This window comes from Cydia amplana, chromosome 21 (assembly GCF_948474715.1).
Source record: "Cydia amplana chromosome 21, ilCydAmpl1.1, whole genome shotgun sequence".
Classification (NCBI taxonomy): Eukaryota; Metazoa; Arthropoda; class Insecta; order Lepidoptera; family Tortricidae; genus Cydia; species Cydia amplana.
The window spans coordinates 9,757,553-9,785,323 of NC_086089.1; the positions used below are offsets into that span (position 1 = coordinate 9,757,553).

Genomic DNA, 27,771 nt, shown 5'->3' on the forward strand with positions numbered 1-27,771 from the left:
GTCTAAAACCTTGACAATAGATAAAGTAACATGTAACTTGATAGTGTACCGTAAAATGGGGTGAGTAGGGGCAAAACTGACATTCAAACCTCATTTACATATGCAAACTGAATGGTGTATATAAAAAATGTTCCGGACGTTTGTATTTTAGTTTTTATTTTATTTTGGGTAGTTCCATATCATAACTATGACGATAAACAGGAAATCCCACCTCACCCCGTAGTCCCTCGTAATTGGGGTGAGATGGGATTTCATACAAAGGTGATTTTGGAAGATTGTTGGATCGATTTTTTTTTATTATGAGTCACATAATAAAAAAAAATCCATTCCATTTTAAATTGGAATACATTATTTTTGTAGCAGTAGCTTTAAAATCCCATCTCATCCCCCTTTCATCCCTTCTCTCCCCATTCATAACCCAACTCTCCCCGCGAACCCTACTCACCCCATTTTACGATAGGTAACATATAACTTTAACAAGAGATTAGATTTATAACGATCTTAATTTATCAGTAAAAAAATCTTCATAACTAGAAATCTAGTTTTTACATAACAATAGGCACTTTACACTTCATATTTCTATATTATAAGTAGGTATATATCATTGCACTGGTGTTTAGAATAATAACAAAGTTACCCTGAGCCCGTACCATGAGTCACTGACGGTGCCAAAACTGACACATACGCTATCGAGAACTTAATTTACTTTCTATACGTCTCGTTCGCACTAATATGCGAGTACGAGCGAGATGAATAGAAAGTAAATTACTTTCTCGATGGCGTTTATGTCAGTGCCAAACTGATGGTAGCCGTACAGGTTTGTATACTGGGAACCTAGCCAAGATGCACAGCGAAACTCTTTCTGTCTCTCTATCACTCTTACATATTATACAGCGATAGAGGGACAGATAGCGTTTCGTTGTCGTAGCGTAAACGATTGGCATCTTGGCTAGGCACCCTGGTCAACAGGCCCTACTGACCCTATTGTATTATGATTAGATAAGATAAATATAATTATAAAAATTGTTTATTGTCACATAATAAAATGTATCTGTCTCTCTCTCTCTCTCTCTCTTTAAATAAGCTAAAAATAAAAAATACTATAAAGATAAAAATATAATAAGAGGAAAAAAACAAGTAGAAACTAGAAAAAAAACTATTGTAAATTTTTTATGTCATTATAAATGTACTTCAGTCAAGCTTATTTTGATCATATTGTCAATACTCATAAATATTATGTCTTAATAGAAAAAGATAAGTTACATTTTTAAGGTTAACTGGAAGAAATCCCTTTAAGGGATAAGTTCGCCTTTGTACTGCCTATCCTTTGCCCACAGACAATCCAACCTCTAGACATAGCATAGTCGCGCTACCCCCTCTGCCACACATACGGTAGCGTTACTCCATCTTCAAGTCAATCCCGTGCCGTGATTGGTCCGTGTCTTTGAACGGACCAATCACGGCACGGGATTCGCTCACCTCGTCCCCCCGTATTTTTGGCAGCATCGGTTTCATGAAAGAATTGGCCTAAGCTCAGTCTAGAGGTTGGATTGTCAGTGCCTTTGCCATAATTATATTTGTGTTCTATGTTTTGTAGAATAAAGAGTGTATACACGTATGTGTATACATAAAATGTATGTATATACATTTTTGATCAACATAATTTTTCGTCAAGGGTACTTAGTGCACAATATATTCTATACAAGCTAGGTACAGTCACCTGCAATAATATGTTACTCTTCGAAGGCCGCAAAAATATGTGACACGCTCTTATGGCTCTACAAATAAGATCGTGTCAGATATTTTTGCGGCCTTCGTTGTGTAACATATTATTGCAGGTGACTGTACACACATAGATTTAAGTACCTACCTAGTTATAAAAATAGTTTAGTTCAGTAATATTGATTTTTGTTTTTGATTTCTGTTCTTGATTTACCTACTGCTAATATATGTCTATATAACTTTTCAGTTTCATTCACCTAAATGCTCAATCGAAAAACAAATATTTTTGTAGTAAAGAAAATGTAGTAACCAGTCTACTACTCTAACGATTTCCATGTTTTTTTTTTTCAATTTACGTGATTAATAAATAATAACAATATACATACGTTAAAAACAAATAATTTAAACAAGATTACGGGGCGTTTTCCAAAAACAATGTACATTTCATTCATGCCTTCAAAATATTGACTTCTTGGTCTCATTTTACTCAGAATCATTTGTACATTCACGCCTCATACATGAAAAAATGTGTCTCAAAAGTTTGTATGAAAAAATATTTTTCCAGTGCGTCACGTTCACACAAATAAAAAAATTATTCATACAAAAATGTGACGATCTGGAAAGGAAATCTTGGGACACATTTTTTCATGTATGAGGCGTGACTATACAAATGATTCTGAGTAAAATGAGCCCAAGAAGTCAATATTTTGAAGACGTGAATGAAATGTAATTTTTTTTGGAAATGCGTTCGCATACAATAACAACGCACTAAAGAACTACAAAATTTACTTTCCCCTTAACTCGGTATCTTTCGTCCAAATACCCTCCGCGCGATTCGGGAAATGAATTAGTGATTCACTATATATATGAAATAGTAAAGATATGTGACGTTCCACGACAAAAGGTACCTTATGACGGCTGGGGCTTACGCTATTATTAACACCGCTCCGATATCCAGCCGGGGCAATGGTACCTTTTGCCGTGGAACGTCACATATCTTTACTATTTCATATCTAGTGAATTTCTTATTCATTTTCCGAATCGCGCCACATCTCTCCCGGACTAGGACTCGGCCCAATTCGAACAATGCTTAAGATGTCACAGCGATACGATACCGATCTGTCACTGTCAAAAGTGACGATTGTGGTTGAAGAAATGTCACTTTGGACACTACGGTATCGTATCACTGTGACAAATCTTATACTAAGAATTTTGAAATTGGGCCATATGTAAGGCTAGATTTTTGTATGGACAAGTGGATATCCTAGGCTTGTATGCGCTCAGTCTTCGATCTAGGGGTGAGAAGAGCCCTAGGGCTCAAAAAAAAACAACGGGTTGCACTCAGGGAGTGCCGGCAGAAGTGAAAACTCAATGACTAGTGCAAAATGCACTATGTATAATTGAGGTTAGCGCCATCTAGCGTTATTTCGTTGCATTACTTGAAACCCCTAAGCACATCACTGTTAGTACTCGAGTTATATTAATACCAGTTAGAACTAAACTCACTAGATGGCATTTAAATCAATAAAGAAAAACTCAAAGACATTACATGTAACAGTTTTTCATGTAATGTCATTGAGTTTTTCTTTATTGATTTAAATGCCATCTAAATCTTACGGTCACGTGATCGTCTTACGCTGTCTCAAGTTTAACATTTTTTCCCCACCTCAAAAAGTGCACAGCGCCGCCAAATAAGTTTTCACTTCAAAAACTAATACAATAACAACTCACTAGTGAAATAACTACAAAATGTACTTTCCCCTAAACTTTGAATCTTAGGCCATATAATCTCCATCTCTTCCGGACTAAGGCTATGTATGGAAGCGTAGTTTTTGTATGGACAAGTGAATATCCAAGGTTTGTATGGGCTCAGTCTTCGGTCGTGGGTGAGGGGGAGCCCTAGGGCTCTCCTGGCGACGACGTACGTGAAGTACACGTCTTCCATGTTGATGAGAGGGACGTGGAGGGCGGCGGTGAAGATTTCTTTTAGATTTTTACCTGAAATGTATAGTACATTACTGCAGACGCCGGGAAAGAAGGGCTTGCCGGGTGAGTAGGTATAGCCGGCCGACCGTAGGGAGGCCGGATAGTGATACGAAGCCGGCAAGACCTTTTCACGGCTAGGCATGTATAGTGCTTTTCTCAAACATGCAATGAAATAAAAAAATACACCACTCAAAAAAACAAATTTATAATCTTTATAATAAAAATCTAACTTCACAACAAAAGTTTTTTAATTTTCCTTCCAATCCCGCCATAATTGTTTTTTTTTTACGGATGTCGTCCGTATTTCGCGTGTGTAGTGTTCGAATAGACCTTATTAGAGCCATTATACACAATCTGATAATAAGAATCTCAATTTCTATAAATAAAATAAATGCAGAGGATTTTAAATATTCTCTATGGTCTCTGGTGACTTACGTATAGACTAAATTTTAAATTTATTCATCAACACATTGAATCATACAGATTCGTATTCTTAATATCAGTACGTTCGTGTATAACAGGCGTTAACACGGATATTTTGGTCCGATAACCATTCATTCACCAAAAATATAAAAAAAAAATATATAATTCGGCTGTTTAGTCTGTTCATGGACACAGACCCCATGTTTACATTAGAATTAAAAAAAATTACTTCCCGGCCTAGGCCTTCAATTTCGTATGAAATTCCTTTACAGTTCTCTGAAGTTGCTCCGCCCTAAACGTGATACTTCGAAGCCTGATATAACGCCCGGAGCGACGACATTTCATTGCATGTTTGAGAAAAAGTACATTACTATATAGAGGCCGGGAAACGAAGAGTTGCAGGTTAAGTAGATATAGACGGCCGATCGTAGCGAGATCGGATAGGGATACGAGGCCGGCAACCCCGTTTCTCGCCGAGATTTGTATAGTGCTTTTCTCAAATTTAGGAAATATCCATAGGCTACGGTGGCCAAAATCAAGAAAACTATCTAACAATGTAATTTAGCGCTACACAAGTACCAGGGCCTCATGAGTTACGATACGTTACGCTCTGTACTATCCCGTACAATGTTTATCATTATACTTATTCATTATAATGATTTACCCAAGATAAAGACAAGACAGACACATAAAAACCGGTCAAGTGCGAGTCGCGTTCCAAGGGTTCCGTACATTAAGTCCGACTCACGCTTGACTGCACATTTCTAATAGGTTTTCCTGTCATCTATAGGTAAAGAACGATTTTGTGTATTTTTTCAAAATTCTAGACCCAGTAATTTCGGTGATAAAGGGAAATGGTCGGACAGACAGACAGACAGACACATGAGTGATCCTATAAGGGTTCCGTTTTTTCTTTTGAGGTACGGAACCCTAAAAAGAGACTTATATAACAAACTTACCATTAATGATATATCCGGTCCCGGATAGATATTCTGGGATCAGGTCTTCATTGTACAGCCACCGGGGCAGGTACCACTTGGTGTACTCGTCTCTGTGAGGTACGCTGTTCTCTTTCTTGTACCCTGGAACAGAAAGAGATAGCTATTTCACACATCAGAAGTTAAAGTTTAGTTATCTCATATAATAGGTAATAATCCTTGGGAGGAACTTGAATTCGGACCATAGTTATAAGTTGCGGGTAAAAAGCGCTGGTGGCCTAGCGGTAGGAGCGTGCGACTTGCAATCCGGAGGTCGCGGGTTCAAACCCCGGCTCGTACCAAAGAGTTTTTCGGAACTTATGCACGAAATATCATTTCATATTTACCAGCCGCTTTTTGGTGAAGGAAAACATCGTGAGGAAACCGGATTAATCCCAATAAGACCTAGTATACCCTCTGGGTTGGAAGGTCAGATGGCAGTCGCTTTCGTAAAAACTATGCCAATTCTTGGGATTAGTTTGCAAGCGGACCCCAGGCTCGCATGAGCCGTGGCAAAATGCCGGGACCACGCGAGGAAGATGATGAGTTGTAAGTTGTGGACTAAAGTTACCTGATTTTACCGTATGGAATTTCATAATCTTTACCATACTTAGAGAAATATATTAATAATAGAGTGCTCACTGCATACATCAGTTTTGGTACCAAAATGACTATTAATTTCGTAGTCGACATCTAGCATCGAATAGCGGAATTATCAGTAACGCTACTTGATACTAGATGTCTAGTAATATGCTACATTCCTACTAGTCAAATCAGCTTCTTTTTTAGAACTGTCAAAACGATTTGCTATTAATATGGAATTTATATGAAAACAAATGTAGTGACGTCACGGTAAACTCACCTACTTTTTAGGGTTCCGTAGCCAAATGGCAAAAAACGGAACCCTTATAGATTCGTCATGTCTGTCTGTCTGTCCGTCTGTCCGTCTGTCCGTCTGTCTGTCCGTCCGTATGTCACAGCCACTTTTCTCCGAAACTATAAGAACTATACTGTTGAAACTTGGTAAGTAGATGTATTCTGTGAACCGCATTAAGATTTTCACACAAAAATAGAAAAAAAACAATAAATTTTTGGGGTTCCCCATACTTTGAACTGAAACTCAAAAAATTTTTTTTCATCAAACCCATACGTGTGGGGTATCTATGGATAGGTCTTCAAAAATGATATTGAGGTTTCTAATATCATTTTTTTCTAAACTGAATAGTTTGCGCGAGAGACACGTCCAAAGTGGTAAAATGTGTGTCCCCCCCCCTGTAACCTCTAAAATAAGAGAATGATAAAACTAAAAAAAATATATGATATACATTACCATGTAAACTTCCACCGAAAATTGGTTTGAACGAGATCTAGTAAGTAGTTTTTTTTTTATACGTCATAAATCGCCTAAATACGGAACCCTTCATGGGCGAGTCCGACTCGCACTTGGCCGCTTTTTATATTTCAATCCGATTTATTAAATACAAATTGTGTTGAAAAATAGCTTGGTGCTTTATTTCGTGCACGGTTTGAAATAATTTATTTTAAGTACAGGAAACATCCCTATTGTATTTCACATCAATTTACATCAACTAATATTAAAGCAGAAGGAGTTGAATATAAAGTTCCGGCTTTTTAGGGTTCCGTAGCCAAATGGCAAAAAACGGAACCCTTATAGATTCGTCATGTCTGTCTGTCTGTCCGTCTGTCCGTCCGTATGTCACAGCCACTTTTCTCCGAAACTATAAGAACTATACTGTTGAAACTTGGTAAGTAGATGTATTCTGTGAACCGCATTTAGATTTTCACACAAAAATAGAAAAAAAACAATAAATTTTTGGGGTTCCCCATACTTCGAACTGAAACTAAAAAAAAAAATTTTCATCAAACCCATACGTGTGGGGTATCTATGGATAGGTCTTCAAAAATTATATTGAGGTTTCTAATATCATTTTTTTCTAAACTGAATAGTTTGCGCGAGAGACACTTCCAAAGTGATAAAATGTGTGTCCCCCCCCTGTAACTTCTAAAATAAGAGAATGATAAAACTAAAAAAAATATATGATGTACACTACCATGTAAACTTCCACCGAAAATTGGTTTGAACGAGATCTAGTAAGTAGTTTTTTTTTTATACGTCATAAATCGCCTAAATACGGAACCCTTCATGGGCGAGTCCGACTCGCACTCGGCCGCTTTTTTTTTTAATTAGCTATGTGTGTGTCCCACTGCTGGGCAAAGGCCTCCCCTCTCCTTTTCCAATCCTCCCTGTTCTGAGCAATAATATAGTTCCGACTAATCCGGTTATATTATTAGCTGAATATTGTTGAGCATTAGACTTTTGGGTCGGTGCAATATCTATTGTCAAGTAGCAGTACTGATAATTCCGCTACTCGATGCTAGATGTCGACTATGAAAATAATAGTCTTTTTGGTACCAAAACTGATGTATGGAGCTCACTCTATGTATTTTTTGAAGTGAAAACTTCTTTAGAGGCGCTGTGCACTTTTAGTGATGGGGAACAATTTTTAAACTCGAGAGAAGTGTCACGTGACTGTAAGACGTAAGACGGACACGTGACCTGATCGAAAAACTGTTACTTCAATGTCATTGAGTTTTTCTTTATTGATTTAAATGCCATCTACTGAGTTTCGGTCTAACTGGTAATAATATAACTCGAGTACTAACAGTGATGTGCTTAGGAGTTTCAAGTAATGCGACTAAATAACGCTAGATGGCGTTAACCTCAATTATACATAGTGCTGCAGACATTTTGCAATAGTGATTGAGTTTTCACTTCTGCCAGCACTCCCGGAGTGCAACCCGTTGTTTTTTTTTCTTTATGTGGTTACCAAATAACGCGGCATCCTTATTATCCTCCAGCACCGTCTCCAAAGTCCTCGGGTTAATCAGCACATCATCATCAGTCTTGAACACAAACTCTGCCCGCGGACAGCGGCGGAGCGCCCACTGCAGCATCAGCGCCACCTTCAGCGTCAGGTTCTGGTAATGGTCTTGAAGCTCATGGACTATCAGGTCGCTGTGCTGTTTAGCTTCGATGTAGGCGTCTGGCTGGAACGAACAGTATGTTGCGTAATCCATGAGAACTTTTACGGTAGGATAGTCGTGGTTTAAGCCCACTTGCTCATCCCACTAACCCGGGGTTAAGCGGATAAACCGTTAACCTAGTGTCAAATTGTACTGGTAACCATGGTAACTCCAGGTTTAACTGGTTAACACCGGGTTAGTGGGTCTACGACGAACAATTCAACTTTGGGAATGAAAAGAAAAATGTAGGTATAGTCGTTCGATTTGTAACTGGCCCAGAACGGCTAATCCTTTGTCTATTAGGAGTGGCTCACTCCGCGATTTCGTCGCGTCGCTACAAGTACCTATAAGTACATGCGGCCCACACTAATTTTGGTGTCTACCAATAGAATTTGCCGGGCACCGCTAGGGATCGGACGTCTATCGTAATAGACGCATTTTGTTAGAGAGTGAATCTTCTGTACCTACTGTACCTAGTACTATTATATTTTATTTGTGCTATATTGTTAAGTAAAACCGCACGTGCGGTTTTCAATAAAGACCCGTTATAGTTAAGATTGCTTACCCTTTGTCTGTGTCGGAAGCCTAGACTCGTTTTCATTTTGTGGTAAGTGACGAAGTGTTTCATAATATCAAACAATATCATTGTCGCGATCTCCACCAGGCATGGCTCACTCCGCGACTTCGTCCAACAAAGTACATGCGGCTCACACCAATTTTGGTGTCTAGCCATAGTGGTTGCCGCGCACCGCTACGGAACGGACGCCTGCTCGCGCTTGGGCTACCTAGCAGTCTTATCTGTCGTAATAAACGCGTTGTTAGAGTGAATCTTCTGTACCTAGTACTATTATTTATTCTGTGTCTTCATTAAGAAAATCTTCCTTAGCCTCGTGCCACCCACCATACAAAATTATAGCCAAGGAAGTTAAAATCTTGTATTTTCAATTAGGTTGAATTTCATTTGTTCGAAAATTTTACGAGACAAATTAAATGCTACCTTATTTGTTTTTAATTAAGGTTGACATTCCATCGAAACTGAGTGTACATCCTAATGTACATTGGGCGGCACGAGGTTAGGAGGAATTGGAATAAAAATACTCACCAATCGATCATCGTCCTGGGTAAGTCCAAGGAAGAAGTACGTCTCCTGGTGCTTCCCCCAGGTATTTCTAATGACGTCACGATGACGGTGGTGGGAGGGGGTGCTAGTCACCAGGACGAGGACTGGGACCTTCTTCTGACAGACTGATGACGGTTCTATGAGGAGGTTTCTGGAAGAAGAGGAGGTTTAAAGATAAGTTTTTGGCAAAAATTTCATTTTTGGTACAAGCTTTTATCGCTGACTGTACTTTTCTTACGACAGACAACTAATAGGACTCATCGAGACAATTCTACCCATCAAAAACATTACATGTAAAAAGGTGCCAGTCTCGCACCGCTTTTACTACAAAAAAGTTTAGAGTTATAATGTGAAACCAAGTCGGTTATTTTAATCAGTGCCAGGGGGTGTTAAAACCGTATCAATAAGATATCTTTAATTTGTAATACGTATAAGGGCATTTCTCAGGAGGGCCATTTTTACGTGTCCGGGGCAAAAAGTTATTGAATTTACTGTTTAATAAATCTGAATTAATTCAGGCATGATCTTCAGCATATATTCTGTCTGGAACACTATCAAACTAATTATTTGTTATTTATATAATACATGAAAAAAATATCCAAATGCGAAAAATGATGTTCGGTGGGCGTGTCCCGCGCCCAGATTTTTTGAAACAAAAAATTATTACTCAAGATGGGGAATTATATCGAAGTTATTATCGGTATTCACGCATAAGGTATTAGTTAACTGATCATATTCTATAAATCAAAATAATGTGTTAGCTCAACACATTGAATAAAACCAAATTTACGATGTGTCCCGGGCTACTGACTGATTTCGGTGTAATTTACAAACCATGTCGGTACACTTACAAAGTTGTAGACCAGGAACTCAGTGGCTCAAACAAAGTATGCTTTAGTTGTGCCTTAACAGTTGAATAAAGTAGAGGTGCAGTCACAGTATACTAAGGTAGTTTTTTAAATGTTTCTCTGTCATTCGGTGGGTTTGGTTCTATGTTTTTTTGAGATCGGTGGTGCAATTTTCTCCCACAGTTTTAGTGTCTTTATCGTTACGCAAGTGATTAAGAAATCCTCGAAAGTACGTAAACCCATCATTATTACATCTCCTCTGTATCATTCATACTATTTCTGTAATTGCTAAAAAGCGATTAATTTTGACATCACTGGTGTTGATTTCCTTGGTTTCAGTGGATTTTTTGACCACCGATATCAAGAAAGTGATCACCGAATTCAAATCCTGCTTTGTAAACTAGTTTGTTGTACTTTATTTTCCAACTTATCACACCTAAAAAGTACAAGATATGTTTTATAAACGTAAAACTATGTACTTAAATTAAATCATAGTATAGGTAAACAAAATCACTAGTTTACAATGAGTAGTTTTTTTTTTCACAAGACGTATCGTATGTTGAAAATCGTAGACCCAATGTCTCTTTCTCTCTATCCGCTGTTGTCTTAATTTCTCTTCAAACCAATGGAGTATATTATGTGAATTTGTCCTCTGTATCACTTGTGGCCCTCCTACACCACGATACCTTGAACTTGAGCCAATTTAAATAAATGTAGTTAATTAGATCCCACTTCGTTTAAAATAACTTGTGTAGTTACATACTATGCAAGGTGCACCCACAAAACAAGGGATTAAAAATAAAGTCGCCTTCGAATGTCGAGATCGCTTCAAAGGCACTGAACGTAGGTAGGTACTGATCAATATTTCTAAAGCATAGCCATGAACACAAATTCAACATAGCCAATGTTTTAACAATCCTCAATGTCTGATGTATTTATGTCTAAATATCGGAGTTACAATTTAGCTCAAGTGTTTGACGGTGCAGGAGATCATAATGAATAGGTGATTAGATCTTTAAGCATTAGTCAACAACTTTAAATAGTTTTAAATTGAGGGAATACACGCTTTAAAACTCTGTCATTCAAAAATACTACATATTTTTAAGTCTAGCAAAATACTTGTTTTCCGTATTGTTTACATTGTTTTATAAGTGCATTAAAAATTTTTGAGCATTGAACACCACTCAAAAGTATCTTGTTTATCGGGTGTAGGTAACATAAGTTTCTTTTTGATGAGTGTGCCGTTGGATTGTGTGAAACAAACATTTTCTTTTTCATGGCACTTAAGTATGTGCGAATTTGTGGTCGACATGTCTAAAACTCGTTTCGGGACCATACGTACTTCGCCCTATTGTATGAGGATAGTCAATTAGTGTGGGATATCTTCTAGAGATGTTGTTTCATAAGCCGCAACTTGGTTATTTTAAAATCTCGAGTAAACAAAGGTACTATCTATTAAATTTATGTAAGCTATGCGATATCATTAGCCTCGCTACATTTTTTTTTATACCACATAGGTGGCAAACAAGCATACGGGCCGCCTGATGGTAAGCAGTCACCGTAGCCTATGGACGCCTGCAACTCCAGAGGTGTTACATGCGCGTTGCCGACCTTTTTTTAAAAACCTGTACACTCCTTTTTTGAAGAACCCCATACATCACTTATCATCAAATAATAATGAAAAATATGAATAGATTATAATATAATTTAGATATAATATTGAAGTGTGATTTCTGTGTAAGCGTTTTTGAATTCGGTGAGGCAAATTGATTTCAGTGCCTGCACATGATTTCGGTGTTTTTTAAATCTCAAATATCAAAAAAACTATAAGGTTCTAATGGAGGCCTCCACTACCAATATTTTTTATATTAAGGCTAGATTTTAGGAAATGAAGTCGTGTATCAAATAAGTAAAAAATAAAATTCGGCACCGAAGTCAGGCACCGAACGTCATCTCTGAATCGCCCATAATGACTTGGCCATAATGGCCATGTTAGCTTTAGCATGTTAATGTCACTGAAAATTCAGGGTTCTAGCTTCAGCCAGCACAAAATTACAGGACGTCGAAAATGGCCTGAATCGCTTCCAGAAAAGGATGGTAAGGCCGTGCCTCTTTGTTTTGCTCGACTTGACGGATAAACCCCTTAACCTAACACAATTAGGTTGCGTTGTTTCATCACAGAGTTCCTATGGCCACCTCCTGTCTCCATCGTCAGATCAGCTCTATGTCATAATAATATTGCATTGTCATCCGATTTATACATGCATGCAAAATTTCAGCTCACTCGGAAACCGGGAAGTGGATCAAATTTAACTTGCAAGTTTTGATTACAGACCGACAACGGGACAGGTGAAACTAAATAAAAGTTGATAATAAAATAACCGGCCAAGTGCGAGTCGGACTCGCGCACGGAGGGTTCCGCACCATCAACAAAAAATAGAGCAAAACAAGCAAAAAAACGGTCACCCATCCAAGTACTGACCCCTCCCGGCGTTGCTTAACTTCGGTCAAAAATCACGTTTGTTGTATGGGAGCCCCACTTATATCTTTATTTTATTCTGTTTTTAGTATTTGTTGTTATAGCGGCAACAGAAATACATCATCTGTGAAAATTTCAACTGTCTAGCTATCACGGTTCGTGAGATACAGCCTGGTGACAGACGGACGGACGGACAGCGGAGTCTTAGTAATAGGGTCCCGTTTTTACCCTTTGAGTACGGAACCCTAAAAAAGATAGCTTATTCAAGTAGGCATATTACAATGCGCTTCTGTCTCTCGTTGTCGCTCCCTCATGTCTGAATCGTGGTCATCGGTGGATGTGGATGCTCCGCACCTGGTTTTGATCTGCCTCTAACGGTGCCTGTTCATCGCGTCTCTGACCGAGCAATAGTTGGTTGAGGATAGGGCCCCTTTTAATTGATCGCTCCATCTAGTTGGAGACCGTCCCCGGCTTCGTTTGCCCTCCGTGTTTCCAACAAGGGTATCTATTGTTTCCCAAATAATTTTAAGCCATAATGTATTGTTTGCCCGAATTTTCGTTAGTCATAAATTCATTTGGTTCAGAAACGCGTCACTTTTCAGGATTGCCATAAGACAAACCTAACCTAACCTATATCTATAGGATAACCTAACGAAAATCCTGAAATGTTAACGGTTTTAGTTTTATGACTAATGATAATATGACAAACAATGCATTATGACTTAAAACTTTATGGGAAACAACGGGACCCCTTCCAACAACAATGCGCTTATGGACGTAAAATAGAGCTACACCGGCTACAACAATATGTAACACGATATAGTTTCTCATTTACCCCCCAAAAGTGGCTCCCATGTTGAAGTGAAAACTTCTTTAGCGGCGCTGGGCACTTCTTGAGGTGGGGAAAAAATGATAAGCTCGAGACAGCGTAAGGCGATCACTTGACCGTAAGGTTTAGATGGCCACTCATTTAGATGGCATTTAATCAATAAAGAGAAACTCAATGACATAATTCAATAAAGCTACATCTTGATGAAATCGCTAATAAAAGTGAACTCTAATATTGGTGAATAAAACTCAAAATATCATGACCAAATATATTTAGATGCGAGGTCGTCTGCAAGGTAACTTTACAATTTCTATTCGAATTTTAAACAATTAACGCTACAAATTTAAGCTCACTGGCCAGCAATCTCGGAACTAAAGTTTTTCAATAGAAAGGAGGATGGGTCAATTATACATAGTGCTGCAGACATTTTGGACTATAGTCATTGAGTTTTCACTTCTGTCGGCACTCCCGGAGTGCAACTCGTTGTTTTTTTAAATGCATTTGTTTACGTTACATGTCCATTATTTAGTCTTATTGACTGATACATAGGCCTCAGGTACCTACTTATATTGTGTTTATGATTGGACAAAGATTACCTTATGTAAATAACCTCAGGTTTTCCTGTTCGCTCAATGTTATTACATCCGTTCTTACAAATTCGTTTTTTACATACTATACTATACTATTAATAGGTACCTAGGTAGGTATTCGCCTGAAAGGTTTGACCGGACTACATAAATTCACTGTCAAATTACGTAATTACGGACATCTTACGTAAACAAATGAATTTTAAACATGGAGGCCACTTTTGGGGGGTAAATGAGAAAATTAAAAAATAATGTTTTATAACTATATCGTGTTACATATCAAAAGAGCTCATTTCAAAGAATCTCAATTTTTTTTTTGGAATTTGATAATAAATAGTTTAGAAGTTATTTAAGAAAATAGCCAAAAAATTACCATTATAAATATAGGCATACCCATATATAACACTTAGGGTCACTAATATGTGTACCAAATTTAAACTTAATTGGTCCAGTAGTTTTTGAGAAAATAGGCTGTGAATGATGATGAGCGAATAACTCGCGAACGCGAAGCGAAGCGGCGCGGCGCGACGCGGCTGGCCCACGTAGGGTTGCCGGGTAGTCGGAATTTGGCGGGATTCTCCCGATTTTTAGCATGTGTTCCCGATTCCCGACAAAGTGAAAACTGTCCCGAAAAACAGCTTCACGTTATAAAACAATACTTTCAAGTTCCGAACTGTCGTCGAGAGACTGTGTTCAAGACTCAAAGAATGTATACAATTTTTATATAAAAACGTCTATGGGCAAACCAGCTGACGTAGTTCCAATAATGTAAAATATCGTTTTTAATACAATTACTTTAGTTTGAATGTTTTTTTCCCGACTTAAGTCCCAAAATCCCGAAAAATTGATATTTTTTCCCGTCTTTCGATCTGGCAACCCTAGGCCCACGGCGTTCGCGTTCGCAACGAGATCGCCCACGTAGGACACGTCTATAGGTATCAAAGGATCGCCTACTACGCTGCGTGACAGACAGACGCACGAGTGATCCTATAAGGGTTCCGTTTTTTTCCTTCTGAGGTACGGAACCCTAAAAATAACTAGTGTCGCGCAGGGCACTAATCTAGGTACCCACATGTTGTCCAAAAAATGAATCAAACTCCTATTTGCCCGCAAATGATGAAGAATCTGGTCTGGTGGCGGTGGAGGGGTCAGCGCTTCGCCCACCGCATGGCTGAGCTGCCAGGACACGTAGAAGACCGGCAGGGTGGCCAGCACGAAGAGGAGGCCTTTGCGGCTACCTGAAACATGATTAATCATGTGTTAATCATCATCTTCCTCGCGTTGTCCCGGCATTTTGCCACGGCTCATGGGAGCCTGGGGTCCGCTGGGCAACTAATCCCAAGAATTGGCATAGGCTCTAGTTTTTACGAAAGCCACTGCCATCTGACCTTTCAACCCAGAGGCTAAACTAGGCCTTATTGGGATTAGTCCGGTTTCCTCACGATGTTTTCCTTCACCGAAAAGCGACTGGTAAATAATAGAGCTCCCGATACACGTGTTACACGCTGACACGGGTACCCGTGTTCTTAAGCCCGGCGGTACTAAGAACCCGAACTACACGAACCCGCCCGGATCCAGAAACGTTTACACGGGTACCCGTGTACCCGTGTACACGCGTACACGGGTACACGAAAGAACGGATCTTATTTACCCGCGGGTTCAACCGTTCATTTTCGTGTAGCAGAGATTCGTGCTATGAAGAGATACGGTGGAATATAAGAGAGATTAGGAAAGTTCGATTACTTTGCAGTTTAACGTGGTATTGATTGGTGATATCAATAATAAAGTAGACTTTGTTTCAATAATTCATATGTTTTGTTTTACTCCAATTCAATTAAAATTAACAATAACTTAGGTACCGTTGAGTTCATTTATATAATTTTCTTCGTTGATGTAGTTTTTTGATAATGAAAGTAAACCTATTCTTTATTGTATTGTCATCTATAGTCATGCTCATTATACATCAGCTGTTATAATTTGAGGATGGTAGGTACATATATGACACCCTGTTAGGGCACTCCATATTTGTTAAGTCTAGGTAGGTACATACATGCATTTTATACGTATAGCAATGAAATCTATATTTATAATTGAATATTTAACGACCTAAATGATTATCTAACTAAGACAAAAGTAGATAGTTATGCTTACTGAAACTACCACGAACGGGGTACTAACAAAATGAGATTAAGTATTTTAAATTGCCATATCGTGTGAAAAACAAAATACATGACATAGATAATAAACAAAGTGCAGAAGTTTCATTCAATAGAACGTGTTGTTTTTACAACGTGCGTTGGTGCTTTTGGTCTTATCTCTTTGTGATAAGCTAGACACATCTGCAAAAAAATACAACAACTAATCTTTCAGGTAGGATTATTCTATTGTTTTGTTGCCGCGCGGCTATTAAAAGCATTTTAATAGTGACAGAGACAGCAAACAATGAATAATATCTATGCCTAAGATTTAAAAAGTATCTCAGAACTTTAGTTAGACTCCAGTTCACCTATTGGTCAGTTGGATACTAAAGTCTATCTACGTTAATCGTACCGGTTTGTTGTTTTATTAATAGTTTTTGTTTTGTTGTTTACTGTTAATTAAATGAGAAGAAGTTGGGTGTGGAACTTTGCCAGATCCGGTGACAAAGCCTATTGCTCTTTGTGCAATGACCGGGCAAATAACGAGTTTTCGTGCCATAGTGGTTCAACAGGAGCCATAGGAAGACATTTGTTATCAATACATCAAAAATCACCCACCATGACGACCCCTAAGTAAGTACATTTCTTCCTACTTCGTATAGTGAAACCAAAAACTGCGTTAAAATGAATGCGATTTTTTTACATTTATAAGTTATCTGCTTCGATGCAAGGCCAGCGGCCATCTGACTCGAAGAAGAATTTTGAGTGATGTCGTCAATGTATGGAAATTGTACGAAAGTTTACATTTGGGTATAACAGTTATAATTTATTCGAATGTTTAGTATATTTAAATAAACAGTTCTGTAGTATATTTGTAAAGGGTCAGAATGGGAATGAGGATGGGATTTAAAACTACCGTTCTTATTATTGTGTGGTATATGATATATAATGAAGTTTTTATCAATCAATCAATAAATCAACTAATGAAATCTTCACATTTTACTTGTAGATATTTTAAGTTTAAAGTAATCAATTCACAAAATATTATGCAGCATAAACAGTCACTACATATTACAAATAATTTTGTGATTAATGGGTATTTTCTATATGGAAACAAGCATTTTACCATTTGTGACAATTTGTAGAAAAACAATTTTTTATATCTTTGAAAATTACTGTTTAATTTAAAATAAGTTTTTGGCAAAATTTCATTTTTGTTACACGCTTTTATCGCTGACTGTACTTTTCTTACGACAGACAACTAATACTCATCGAGACAATTCTAAAAACCCCTAACACAATTAGGTTGCGTTGTTTCATCACAGAGTTCCTATGGCCACCTCCTGTCTCCATCATCAGATCAGCTCGATGGTACCATAATATTGCATTGTCACCCGACTTACATATGTATGCAAAATTTCAGCTCAATCGGAAACCGGGAAGTGGATCAAATTTAACTTGCAAGATTCCATTACAATTTAGTTACATACAGGTCGACATAATAAAAGCGTGTTAAAAATGACAACCGTTGTAAAGCATTTCACAGCCTGTGTCGAACAATAATAGCATTTATGTTTCTTTTTATAATACAATTTGATATTTTTAACTAGGTACTACGCAAAAATAAATATTTTCATTTCTGTTCACTCTACCAATAACGGTGTCGTTTTTAGCAATTATTTGAAAGCGATATTAAGCGATTAAAATAAGCAAGTCCTGGACTATTCAAATAAAGAATAAATAAGTTTTTGGCAAAACTTTCATTTTTGGTACAAGATTTTATCGCTGACTGTACTTTTCTTTCCACGAGTATATTCTAAAAACCCCAAACAATTCGGTTGTTATATCACAGAGTTCATATGGCCTTCTCCTGTCTCCATCATCAGTTCAGCTCCATTAATATTGCATTGTCACCCGACTTACACACGTATGGAAATTTTCAGTTTCATCGGAAGTGGGTCAAATATAACTTGCAAGTCCGAATTTGAAAATCCGATAAAACTGGTAAACAATCGGGGCTCCTGACCCTGAATCTGTGTTTTATTTAAAGCTATACATAACTTTAATCTCCGCTACACGTCAAGAACGGGTTAGACCCGCGTGTATTTAAGATCCGTTTCGCCGTGTACACGGGTACACGGGTACACGGATACACGGATCTTAATTACACGTGTACCCGTGTACACGTGTAGAACGGGTCAGAAAACCGTGTACGTGTAGTACGGAAACGGGTACCGAACACGTGTACACGAAACCCGGACACGACCGCGAGCCCTAGTAAATAATCAGCATCATAATATAACACTTTAAACTCTCGCGTTTTGTACACATATGTATTTAATTACACAAACGGGTCTACCGCGATATAATTTCATTGTTTTTGCCTTTAATTCCGACGTTTCAGCTGAGTTGCACCAGCTGTGGTCACGGAAAGACTGACGTCCCAACAAATGTCAACGTTAAAACAAAACAACGAAAACAATGAAATTATATCACGGCCCGAGATCGCGGCAGACCCGTTTGTGTATTAAATATGACATCATCATAATGTTGCCCCGGGTTTTATATAAGTCTGGCGGTCTAGCATGAGTTACGTCTCGCGCGTGACTCCATACGAGAACGCAACTCATGCTAGACCGCCTGGTGTCCACTCGGACCTAATCGCATCATCATCATCATATGATCATCATAACATCAGCAAATTTCATCGAAATCGTTAGAGCCGTTTCCGATATCCCCGAAAGATAAATATATATGTAAATACATAAATATACAAGAATTGCACGTTTAAATTATGACTTATGACCTATAACCTATATGTATATTCACGCCGCAAAATACGTCTAATGTTGGAAAAACACCTCGTATGACCTCCGAATCCGCGGGTCAAGTCATAGGTACCTAATAGAGGTTAGATGTAGATAAGTCACCACCACTCACCACCCACCAGCACCACCACTGAACCCATTTGTCCCATTTGAACCCACGAAATCGCACGCAACTCGCTTTTAACCCTTAAATGCATAGTGTTGCCAAATGTCTACAAAGTATTAGACATAGACAGCTCACAGATTAAGGGTTAAACAAATTCTATTTGTTCCTGTATATTATTTCAATAGTAAAACTAATAAATTTTCCGAATTATTACATAAATTTACGCAGTATTTTAATTTATAAAAATTACATTTCTTTATAGACGAAATGTCGGAAAACTTGGAAAAACCTGGAAGTTGATGATTTTTAGTATGTGATTTTGGGCAGATTTTCCGGGGTTTGTAATTATTTTATATTTACAAACTTTATCATTAGGAACATCATAAATAGTGTACCTTTCTGATGACAGTTAAGATTTTTCCTATACCCTTAACTAATAGCCATATATTTCCAAAAATATGATTTAGCCTATGCAACTTTTAACACTGATTTCTCAGTGAAAATCGATGATATATTTTTTATTACTATTTTTCCTAGAAACGGGAAACGATTATGTGATACATATATTAATTTCGGACAAAAAGAAAAAATCATGCATTTAAGGCTTAAACAAATCTAATACCTTTAACCGAGCAATTCTTGTTTATTTATTTATTTATATGTATATTTATTTATATACTTATATATTTCGGAGATCTCTGAAACGGCTCTCACGATTTCGATGAAATTAGCTATATGGGGGTTTTCGGGGGCGAAAAATCAATCTAGCCAAGTCTCATCTCTGGGAAAACGCGCGTTTTCGAGTTTTTATACGTGTTCCGAGCAAAGCTCGGTCTCCCAGATATTTTATTTTTAATATGCGTCGGTGGCAATGGCAAACAAGTATACATCCATGACACGACTCAAGAGGTGTCACATGCCCTTTGCCGATACTTTAAAACGTACACTCCTTTCTTGAGGAGCGAAATTATACTTTCGAGAAAACCTCGGAGGAGGTTCAAGGATACCTATGGCTATGTGTTTCTCATCTGTTCGTCAAACGTCAAACCCGCTGAAGAGTGTAAGTGTAAGGCCTGAGTCTGAGTGGACGCTCGAAGCGGAGCGTTCGGCGGGGCGTGCAGCGTGGCGTCGGGCTCACAAGTAATTTGAGCAACGTGCACTAAAGCCGCTCCTATACGCTTGCATTTGTTTAAGATACACGCCGCACGCCCCGCCCCGCTGCACGCCCAACTCGAGTGTCCACTCAGGCCTTACACGAGCGACGATTATCTCCATACAGTTACGTTAAAACTGCTGTAGGTATAGAGCAGGAAAAAAATGCTAAAGGGGCCCACAGATTACCAGTTCGCCGGACGATATCAGCCTGCCAGTTAAACGACTGATTAACAGTCCGCCGGACGGTATCGGTCTGTCAGTTAGAACAAAAAGTTGATAGTTCCGAACAACTGACAGGCCGATACCCTCCGGCGGACCGTCTAAGCTGTTTTTTTTTTAATATTTTTTTTTTCTTTTACAAAACACAAAGTACAGTGTACCTATAATTAAAGTTTCGCCAAACTGTAAAACAGTTTGTTGGCGATGCGCTCAACTAAACTAAACTAAAATAACCACCGTACTTAGGTAGTTGTAGTTACCATATATCGACAACACAGCTGCCTGTAATAAACTGTACTGTAAAATACTGTAGTCATTTCTAAATCTGACACGTTATCAGGCCCACTGTGTATATAATATACATAGTCTAATGTGTACTGTTAGGCGCCGGCCTGCCGAAATAATATTGCCCTTGCCTGCCGGCGTGACGTCATGGGATCGAAATTCACGAAAGTGGGTCGCGATATGCTAATGTGGGGGCAAAAGAGTTACCATGGGGGTTGACACGTTCTTAGATTTTATGGTATAATCACTAAAATATCTGGGAGACCGAGCAAAGCTCGGAAAACATATAAAAACTCGAAAATGCGCGTTTTCTCAGGGATAAGACCTAGCTAGATCGATTTTTCGCCCCCGAAAACCCCCATATAGCAAATTTCATCGAAATCGTTAGAGCCCTTTCCGAGATCCCCGATATATATATATATATAAATAAATAAATAAACAAGAATTGCTTACGGTATAAGATAGTAGAAAACAAATTCGCTTCCCGCTGTCTGTCTGTCCCTATGTATGCTTAGATCTTTAAAATTACGCAACGGATTTTGATGCGGTTTTTTTTTATAGATAGAGTGATTCACGAGGAAGGTTTATGTATAATTTGTTAACCCGTGCGAAGCCCGGGCGGGTCGCTAGTCTAGTATAATGGAAAGAAAATGAACAAACTATCATCTTCGATCAACACGGGAGGGATGCGGCATTCGCACTATTTCCCCTCTGCCTAGGTACAAGATCAACTGATCTAGCGCGGGTAATAAAACTAGTTGCGCTCGGATTTTTAACTAGACCGAGTCCAGACGCGCGAGTGAACACAGCAGCAGAAAAAATGCCTAATTGCTCGGTTTTTTGTTGTAAAAAGAGGTCGGGGACATCAAATTTACAAAAAGAAGGTGTTATATTTCACACGTAATATTTTTTTTACATGTCATACGTTTAATTATATTTAAACACAATTATTATATTTTAGTCTCATGTAATTGCTGGATTTATCGATTTTTCTCGCCCAGTACAAATTGCGGATCGGTCGAGCAACAAATCCGACTTCTCATCTCTTGACGAAAATGTGTTAGTGTGCGTGTTGTGACACTTGTGACTCGTCCGTACACAAAAACAGATCGACGTGTGCAAGATTTGTCTGTGTAGGGTGTCATTTTCTATGTATTTGTGTCGTCATTACAGATTGGATTTTGTATGCAAGTGTGTGAGAAGTGCGACTGTGTGCACGTTCCCCCCCGCGAAAAATGGCAGAATGATTTGAATGTCAAGATATCGCTTGGGCCTATCCCTTCCGACCTGTCGGAAGCCCGTGTTGATCGAAGACTATCATTAAAAAATTGTAAAAAAAATATTGTTTAATAAAAAGTGGGGAGACCTCAAAGTTAACACTTTCGGTTCTTTATTTTTTCTTCGGGACAGAGAAATATGCCCGAAATTTGAGAACTTCGGTATTCGCGGTTACACCTCAGTACCCCCAGCACTACCGACCCGACACGGCTTCGCACGTGTTACACAAAACCTTAACAAATTTTACACCTAAACCTTCCTCAAGAATTACTCTATTGATAGGTGACAACCGCATGATAATCCGTTCAGTAGTTTTTGAGTTTATCACGAACATACACACAAACAGACAGACGCGGCGGGGGGCTTTGTTTTATAAGGTGTAGTGACTATCAAATGACGTCACGGTCGAGTTACCTACACTTTATAGTTCTATACGATTCATATAAAATATAATTGTGACTAAAAATAACTGCTGTCTATACGTTTCTCTATTAATGATAGATGCTTTATTTCATGCATGGTGTGAAATATTTTATGACCTGTATGTATTATATTTCCTCTAATTAACAATATGAGCCGGTGAGTAATAATAATTGTTGTGGTTAATTAACCGGGTGATTAAAGCATTAGTTTCCTGTGCCCGGCGTGTATTATGTTAATTAAGTATAAGTTAAAAATATAGGGTCAGTTTTTCGTCCACTTGACGGATTAGCAAATAAAAAATTTGGCCTAGGTCGTGGTCGCTCGGTATTAGGGTACCCATCAGAAGGCTGGCCGCATTGCCCCGCTGGATGGCAATGCTGATCCGCTGGGCAAAATATTGGCCAGCCCTCTGGTCACCAGAAGCCTCTATAAGGCGCTTTGACAGCTCCTTATAGAGGCTACGCGCGCTAGGTCCCCACGGCCCCAGGGTTTCCACCCCAAACGCCGCAAAGTATTCCCCATACTATTTATTTGCTGCTTGCGAATATCACTTGGCCGGTTTTTTTCTTTTGCATATACATAGGTATAACTTTTTTTTTCATAGCTTTTGTTCATAGCTGTGACATCAAAGGTCAGGATATCAAACTTGTATCATATACATACATGTCAGGGTACATGTTCTTGAAATAGGTACACAAATACATATTAATAATACCTATATCATTTCATTAGCTTAATGGTTACGCGCCTAATATAGCGATGGCGATGACGTGTGCATTTTAACCGGCAAATATTTATCTATAGTTTGTCAAAAGACTGTCTCATTTCGAATGTAAACAGTGAGAATCATACTATCTTTGTCTTACACTAGTACTAGCACCCAAAAGAAAAGGATGAATATAGTTTTTGAAGTGAAAACTTCTTTAGCGGCGCTGTGCACTTTTTGAGGTGGGGAAAAATGCTAAACTCGAGACAGCGTAAGACGATCACGTGACCGTAAGACGGACACGTGACCTGATCGAAAAACTGTTACATATGTAATGTCATTGAGTTTTTCTTTATTGATTTAAATGATACTAGCTGTTGCCCGCGAATTCGTACGCGTGGATTTGTATATTGGTGGTTATAAATTCTACATTAGCTTAGAACATTATGCAGCAAAAGATAGCAGTAGGGACGGTTAATCATTATTATATAACGCATGAGATTTGTCTTTCACAACCTGGCTACGAAGTTTCAAGCCCCTAACTGAATAAAATTGTTCTCGATAATCTCGATATAATCTCTCTCAACCCCCAGAAGATTTTCAAGTCCACTATTTAATAAAACCTATTACCTAACTACCTATTTACGAAGTTTGAAGTTCCTAGCTTTAAATAAAATTTGGACCCTCTACCAACTCTCAACCCCTGTTTAAACTTTTAGGGGATGAATTTTTAAAAACGCTGAAATTACTTTTCTTGTATTGTAATAAAATAATATGCCTTTATACAACGATTCAAGTCCCGCACTCCGATAAATATTTGGGTTCCATACAAATTTTCGACCCCCTTCACCACCATGGGGGATGAATTATTCAAAACTCTGAAATTAGCTTTCTTTTCTCTTAATAAAATACCTTTTTACGAAGCTTCAAGTTCCTAGCTTTAAATAAAATTATAACCTATACAATCTTTCAACCCCTTTTTAACCCTGTTATGGGATGAATTTTTAAAAACGCTGAAATAAGTTTTCTTGTGTTCTAATACCATGGCTTTATACAAAGATTTAAGTCTCGCACTCTCAAAAATATTTGATCTCCATACAAACTTTCAACCCCTTTTTCACCTCCTCGGGGGATGAATTTTTAAAAACGCTGAATAGGTTTTTTTGTTTTTTAATAAAATACCTTTTTACGAAGTTTCAAGTTCCTAGCTTTAAATAAAATTTGAACCCTATACAAACTTTCAACCCCTTTTGGACCCTTATAGGGTATGAATTTTTAAAAACGCTGAAATTACTTTTCTCGTATTCTATTAATATGTCATTATACAAAGATTCAAGTCCCGTACTTACAAAAAATATTGACCTCCATACAAATTTTCAACCCCTTTTTCACCACATTAAATGTTGAATTTTGAAAAACGCTAACAATAGTTATCTTCTCTTTTAATGAAATAACTTTTTACGAAGTTACAAATTCGTAGGTTAAAATAAAATATAAACCCTATACAATCTTTCAACCCCTTTTTAACCCTTTTAAGGGATGAATTTTTGAAAACGCTGAAATTACTTTTCTTGAGAATTAATAATATGGCTTTATACAAAGATTCAAGTCCCGCACTCTAAAAAATTTTTGATCTCCGTACAAACTTTCAACCCCTTTTTCACCAACTCGGGGGATGAATTTTTAAAAACACTGAAATTTATTTTGTTGTTTTTTAATTTAATACCTATTTGCGAAGTTTCAAGGTCTTAGCTTAAAATAAAATTTGCACCCTAAGACAAAGTTTCATCCCCTTTTTTACCCCCTTAGGGGTTGAATTTCCTAAAACGTCGCAATTCCTTTTTTTTGCAATCGGCTATTATGCCTTTCTAAAAAGTTTCAAAGCATTTGTAATGGATTCAAACGTTCAACCCCTTTTTAACCCTGTTAAGGGATGAATTTTTAAAAACGCTGAAATTACTTTTCCTGTCATATAATAATATACCCATATACAAAGTTTAAAGTCACACACTCACAAAAATATTTGATCTCCATACAAACTTTCAACCCCTTTTTCACCACCTTGGGGGATGAATTTTCGAAAACGCTGAAATTAGTTTTCTTATTTTTTAATATAATACATTTTTACAGAGTTTCAAATTCCTAGCTTAAAATAAATTTTGAACCCCATACAACATTTCATCCCCTTTTTAACCCTTTTAAGTGATGAATTTTTAAAAACGCTGAAATTACTTTTCTTGAGTTTTATTAATATGGCTTTATACAAAGACTCAAGTCTCGCACTCTCAATAATAATTTGATCTCCGTACAAACTTTCAACCCCTTTTTCACCACCTCGGGGGATTAATTTTTAAAACCGCTGAAATTAGTTTTCATTTTTTTTAATTTAATACCTTTTTGCAAAGTTTCAAGGTCCTAGCTTAAAATAAAATTTGCACCCCAAGACAAAGTTTCATACCCTTTTTAACCCCTAAGGGTTGAATTTTCTAAAACGTCGCAATTACTTTTTTTTGTAATGGGCTATTATGCCTTTCTAAGAAGTTTCAAAGCATTTGTAATGGATTCAAACTTTCAACCCCTTTTTAACCCTGTTAGGGGATGAATTTTCAAAAACGCTGAAATTACTTTTCCTGTCTTATAATAATATACCCATATACAAAGTTTAAAGTCACACACTCACAAAAATATTTGATCTCCATACAAACTTTCAACCCCTTTTTCACCTCCTTGGGGGATGAATTTTTGAAAACGCTGAAATTAGTTTTCTTATTTTTTAATATAATACATTTTTACAGAGTTTCAAATTCCTAGCTTAAAATAAATCTTGAACCCCATACAACCTTTCATCCCCTTTTTAACCCTTTTAAGGAATGAATTTTTAAAATTTTTAAAAATTACTTTTCTTGAGTTTTAATAATATGGCTTTATACAAAGACTCAAGTCCCGCACTGTCAATAATATTTGATCTCCGTACAAACTTTCAACCCCTTTTTCACCACCTCGGGCGATGAATTTTTAAAAACGCTGAAATTAGTTTTCTTGTTTTTTAATTTAATACCTTTTTGCAAAGTTTCAAGGTCCTAGCTAAAAATAAAATTTGCACCCCAAGACAAAGTTTCATCCCCTTTTTTACCCCCTTAGGGGTTGAATTTCCTAAAACGTCGCAATTACTTTTTTTTCTAATCGGCTATTATGCCTTTCTAAGAAGTTTCAAAGCATTTGTAATGGATTCAAACTTTCAACCCCTTTTTAACCCTGTTAGGGGATGAATTTTCAAAAACGCTGAAATTACTTTTCCTGCCTTATAATAATATACCCATATACAAAGTTTCAAGTCCCACACTCACAAAAATATTTGATCTCCATACAAACTTTCAACCCCTTTTTCACCACCTTGGGGGATGAATTTTCGAAAACGCTGAAATTAGTTTTCTTGTTTTTTAATATAATACATTTTCACAAAGTTTCAAATTCCTAGCTTAAACTAAAACTTGAACCCCATACAACCTTTCATCCCCTTTTTAACCCCCTTAGGGGTTGAATTTTTCAAAATCGCTTCTTATCTCTTATACACTTTACAATTGCAACCTCGTGTCCAAATTTCAACTTTCTAGCTTTTGTAGTTTCGGCTCTGCGTTGATGAATCAGTCAGTCAGTCAGTCAGTCAGGACACTTGCATTTATATATATAGATTAATATAACTCGAACTCGAGTACTAACAGTGATGTGCTTAGGGGTTTCAAGTAATTAACGCTAACGCTAGATGGCGTTAACCTCAATTATATACATAGTGCATTTTGCACTAGTCATTAAGTTTTCACTTCTGCCGGCACTCCCTGAGTGCCACCCGTTGTTTTTTTTTGTTCTTAAGTAACATGACTGACAATTTGGTTTGACCAACTATAATCAAGGTGTTTCTCTTTGTTTACGATTACACCAATCCATTTTGGAAATAGGGCATTGGTCAAATGGCGAAAAATTATTGATTTGGAAGTCCAAATTTTATGTAAGGGCGAAATTTTGATCACGTAGTTAGACTGTATGCTTGTTTTCCACTGGCGTTGTATAGAGAAACGTCTATTTTAGGCCCAACGGTTGACTGGCAGAGAATGACATTTGTACTTTTATTTTATTTTATTATAGTGAAACGGTAACAGACACAGTCACAGATAGGTATACGTCATACTTTCTCGTTTATAATATTAGTAGGAATTTATCTATTCTGTTTCTGAAATTTGAAATAAAAAAAAAATAAATAAAAATACTTGTGGAATGAACATTTTTTTAGATCACATAAGGTAAACGTCCCAATGCTCGACCTATTGCTAATTTTTTTAAAGTTGGGACAGTGACTAGCACTCTGCACTACCTTACCAATGTTATTATAGGTAAACTGCGATAATACTTAACCTAAAATATGAATACATATGTAGGTATTTTATATTTTATATACTTATATAGAGTATTTTGACACCCACCCATAAATTTGCATATCCTTCTACGTCTCATATTAATAAAATACAACTGTCGTTCGGACAAACACCTCGTAAACATAATTTTTTCCAATATTTTCCTTCACCACTTCACTTGTATGTTATCTTTTAACATTTTCACTTC

General features: G+C 37.4%; 1 protein-coding gene across 1 annotated transcript; it reads right to left on the reverse strand.

The window, feature by feature from the left end:
* Positions 1-3,433: 3,433 nt before the first annotated feature.
* Positions 3,434-27,771, reverse strand: LOC134658218 (beta-1,3-galactosyltransferase 5-like). The gene is made up of 6 exons (XM_063513828.1): positions 27,633-27,771; positions 15,089-15,254; positions 9,256-9,424; positions 7,958-8,177; positions 5,091-5,213; positions 3,434-3,720 (listed from the first exon to the last, which is right to left on the reverse strand). Exons 1-6 carry the CDS (start codon positions 27,706-27,708, stop codon positions 3,434-3,436), a joined length of 1,041 nt encoding a protein of 346 aa, XP_063369898.1. The 5' UTR covers positions 27,709-27,771.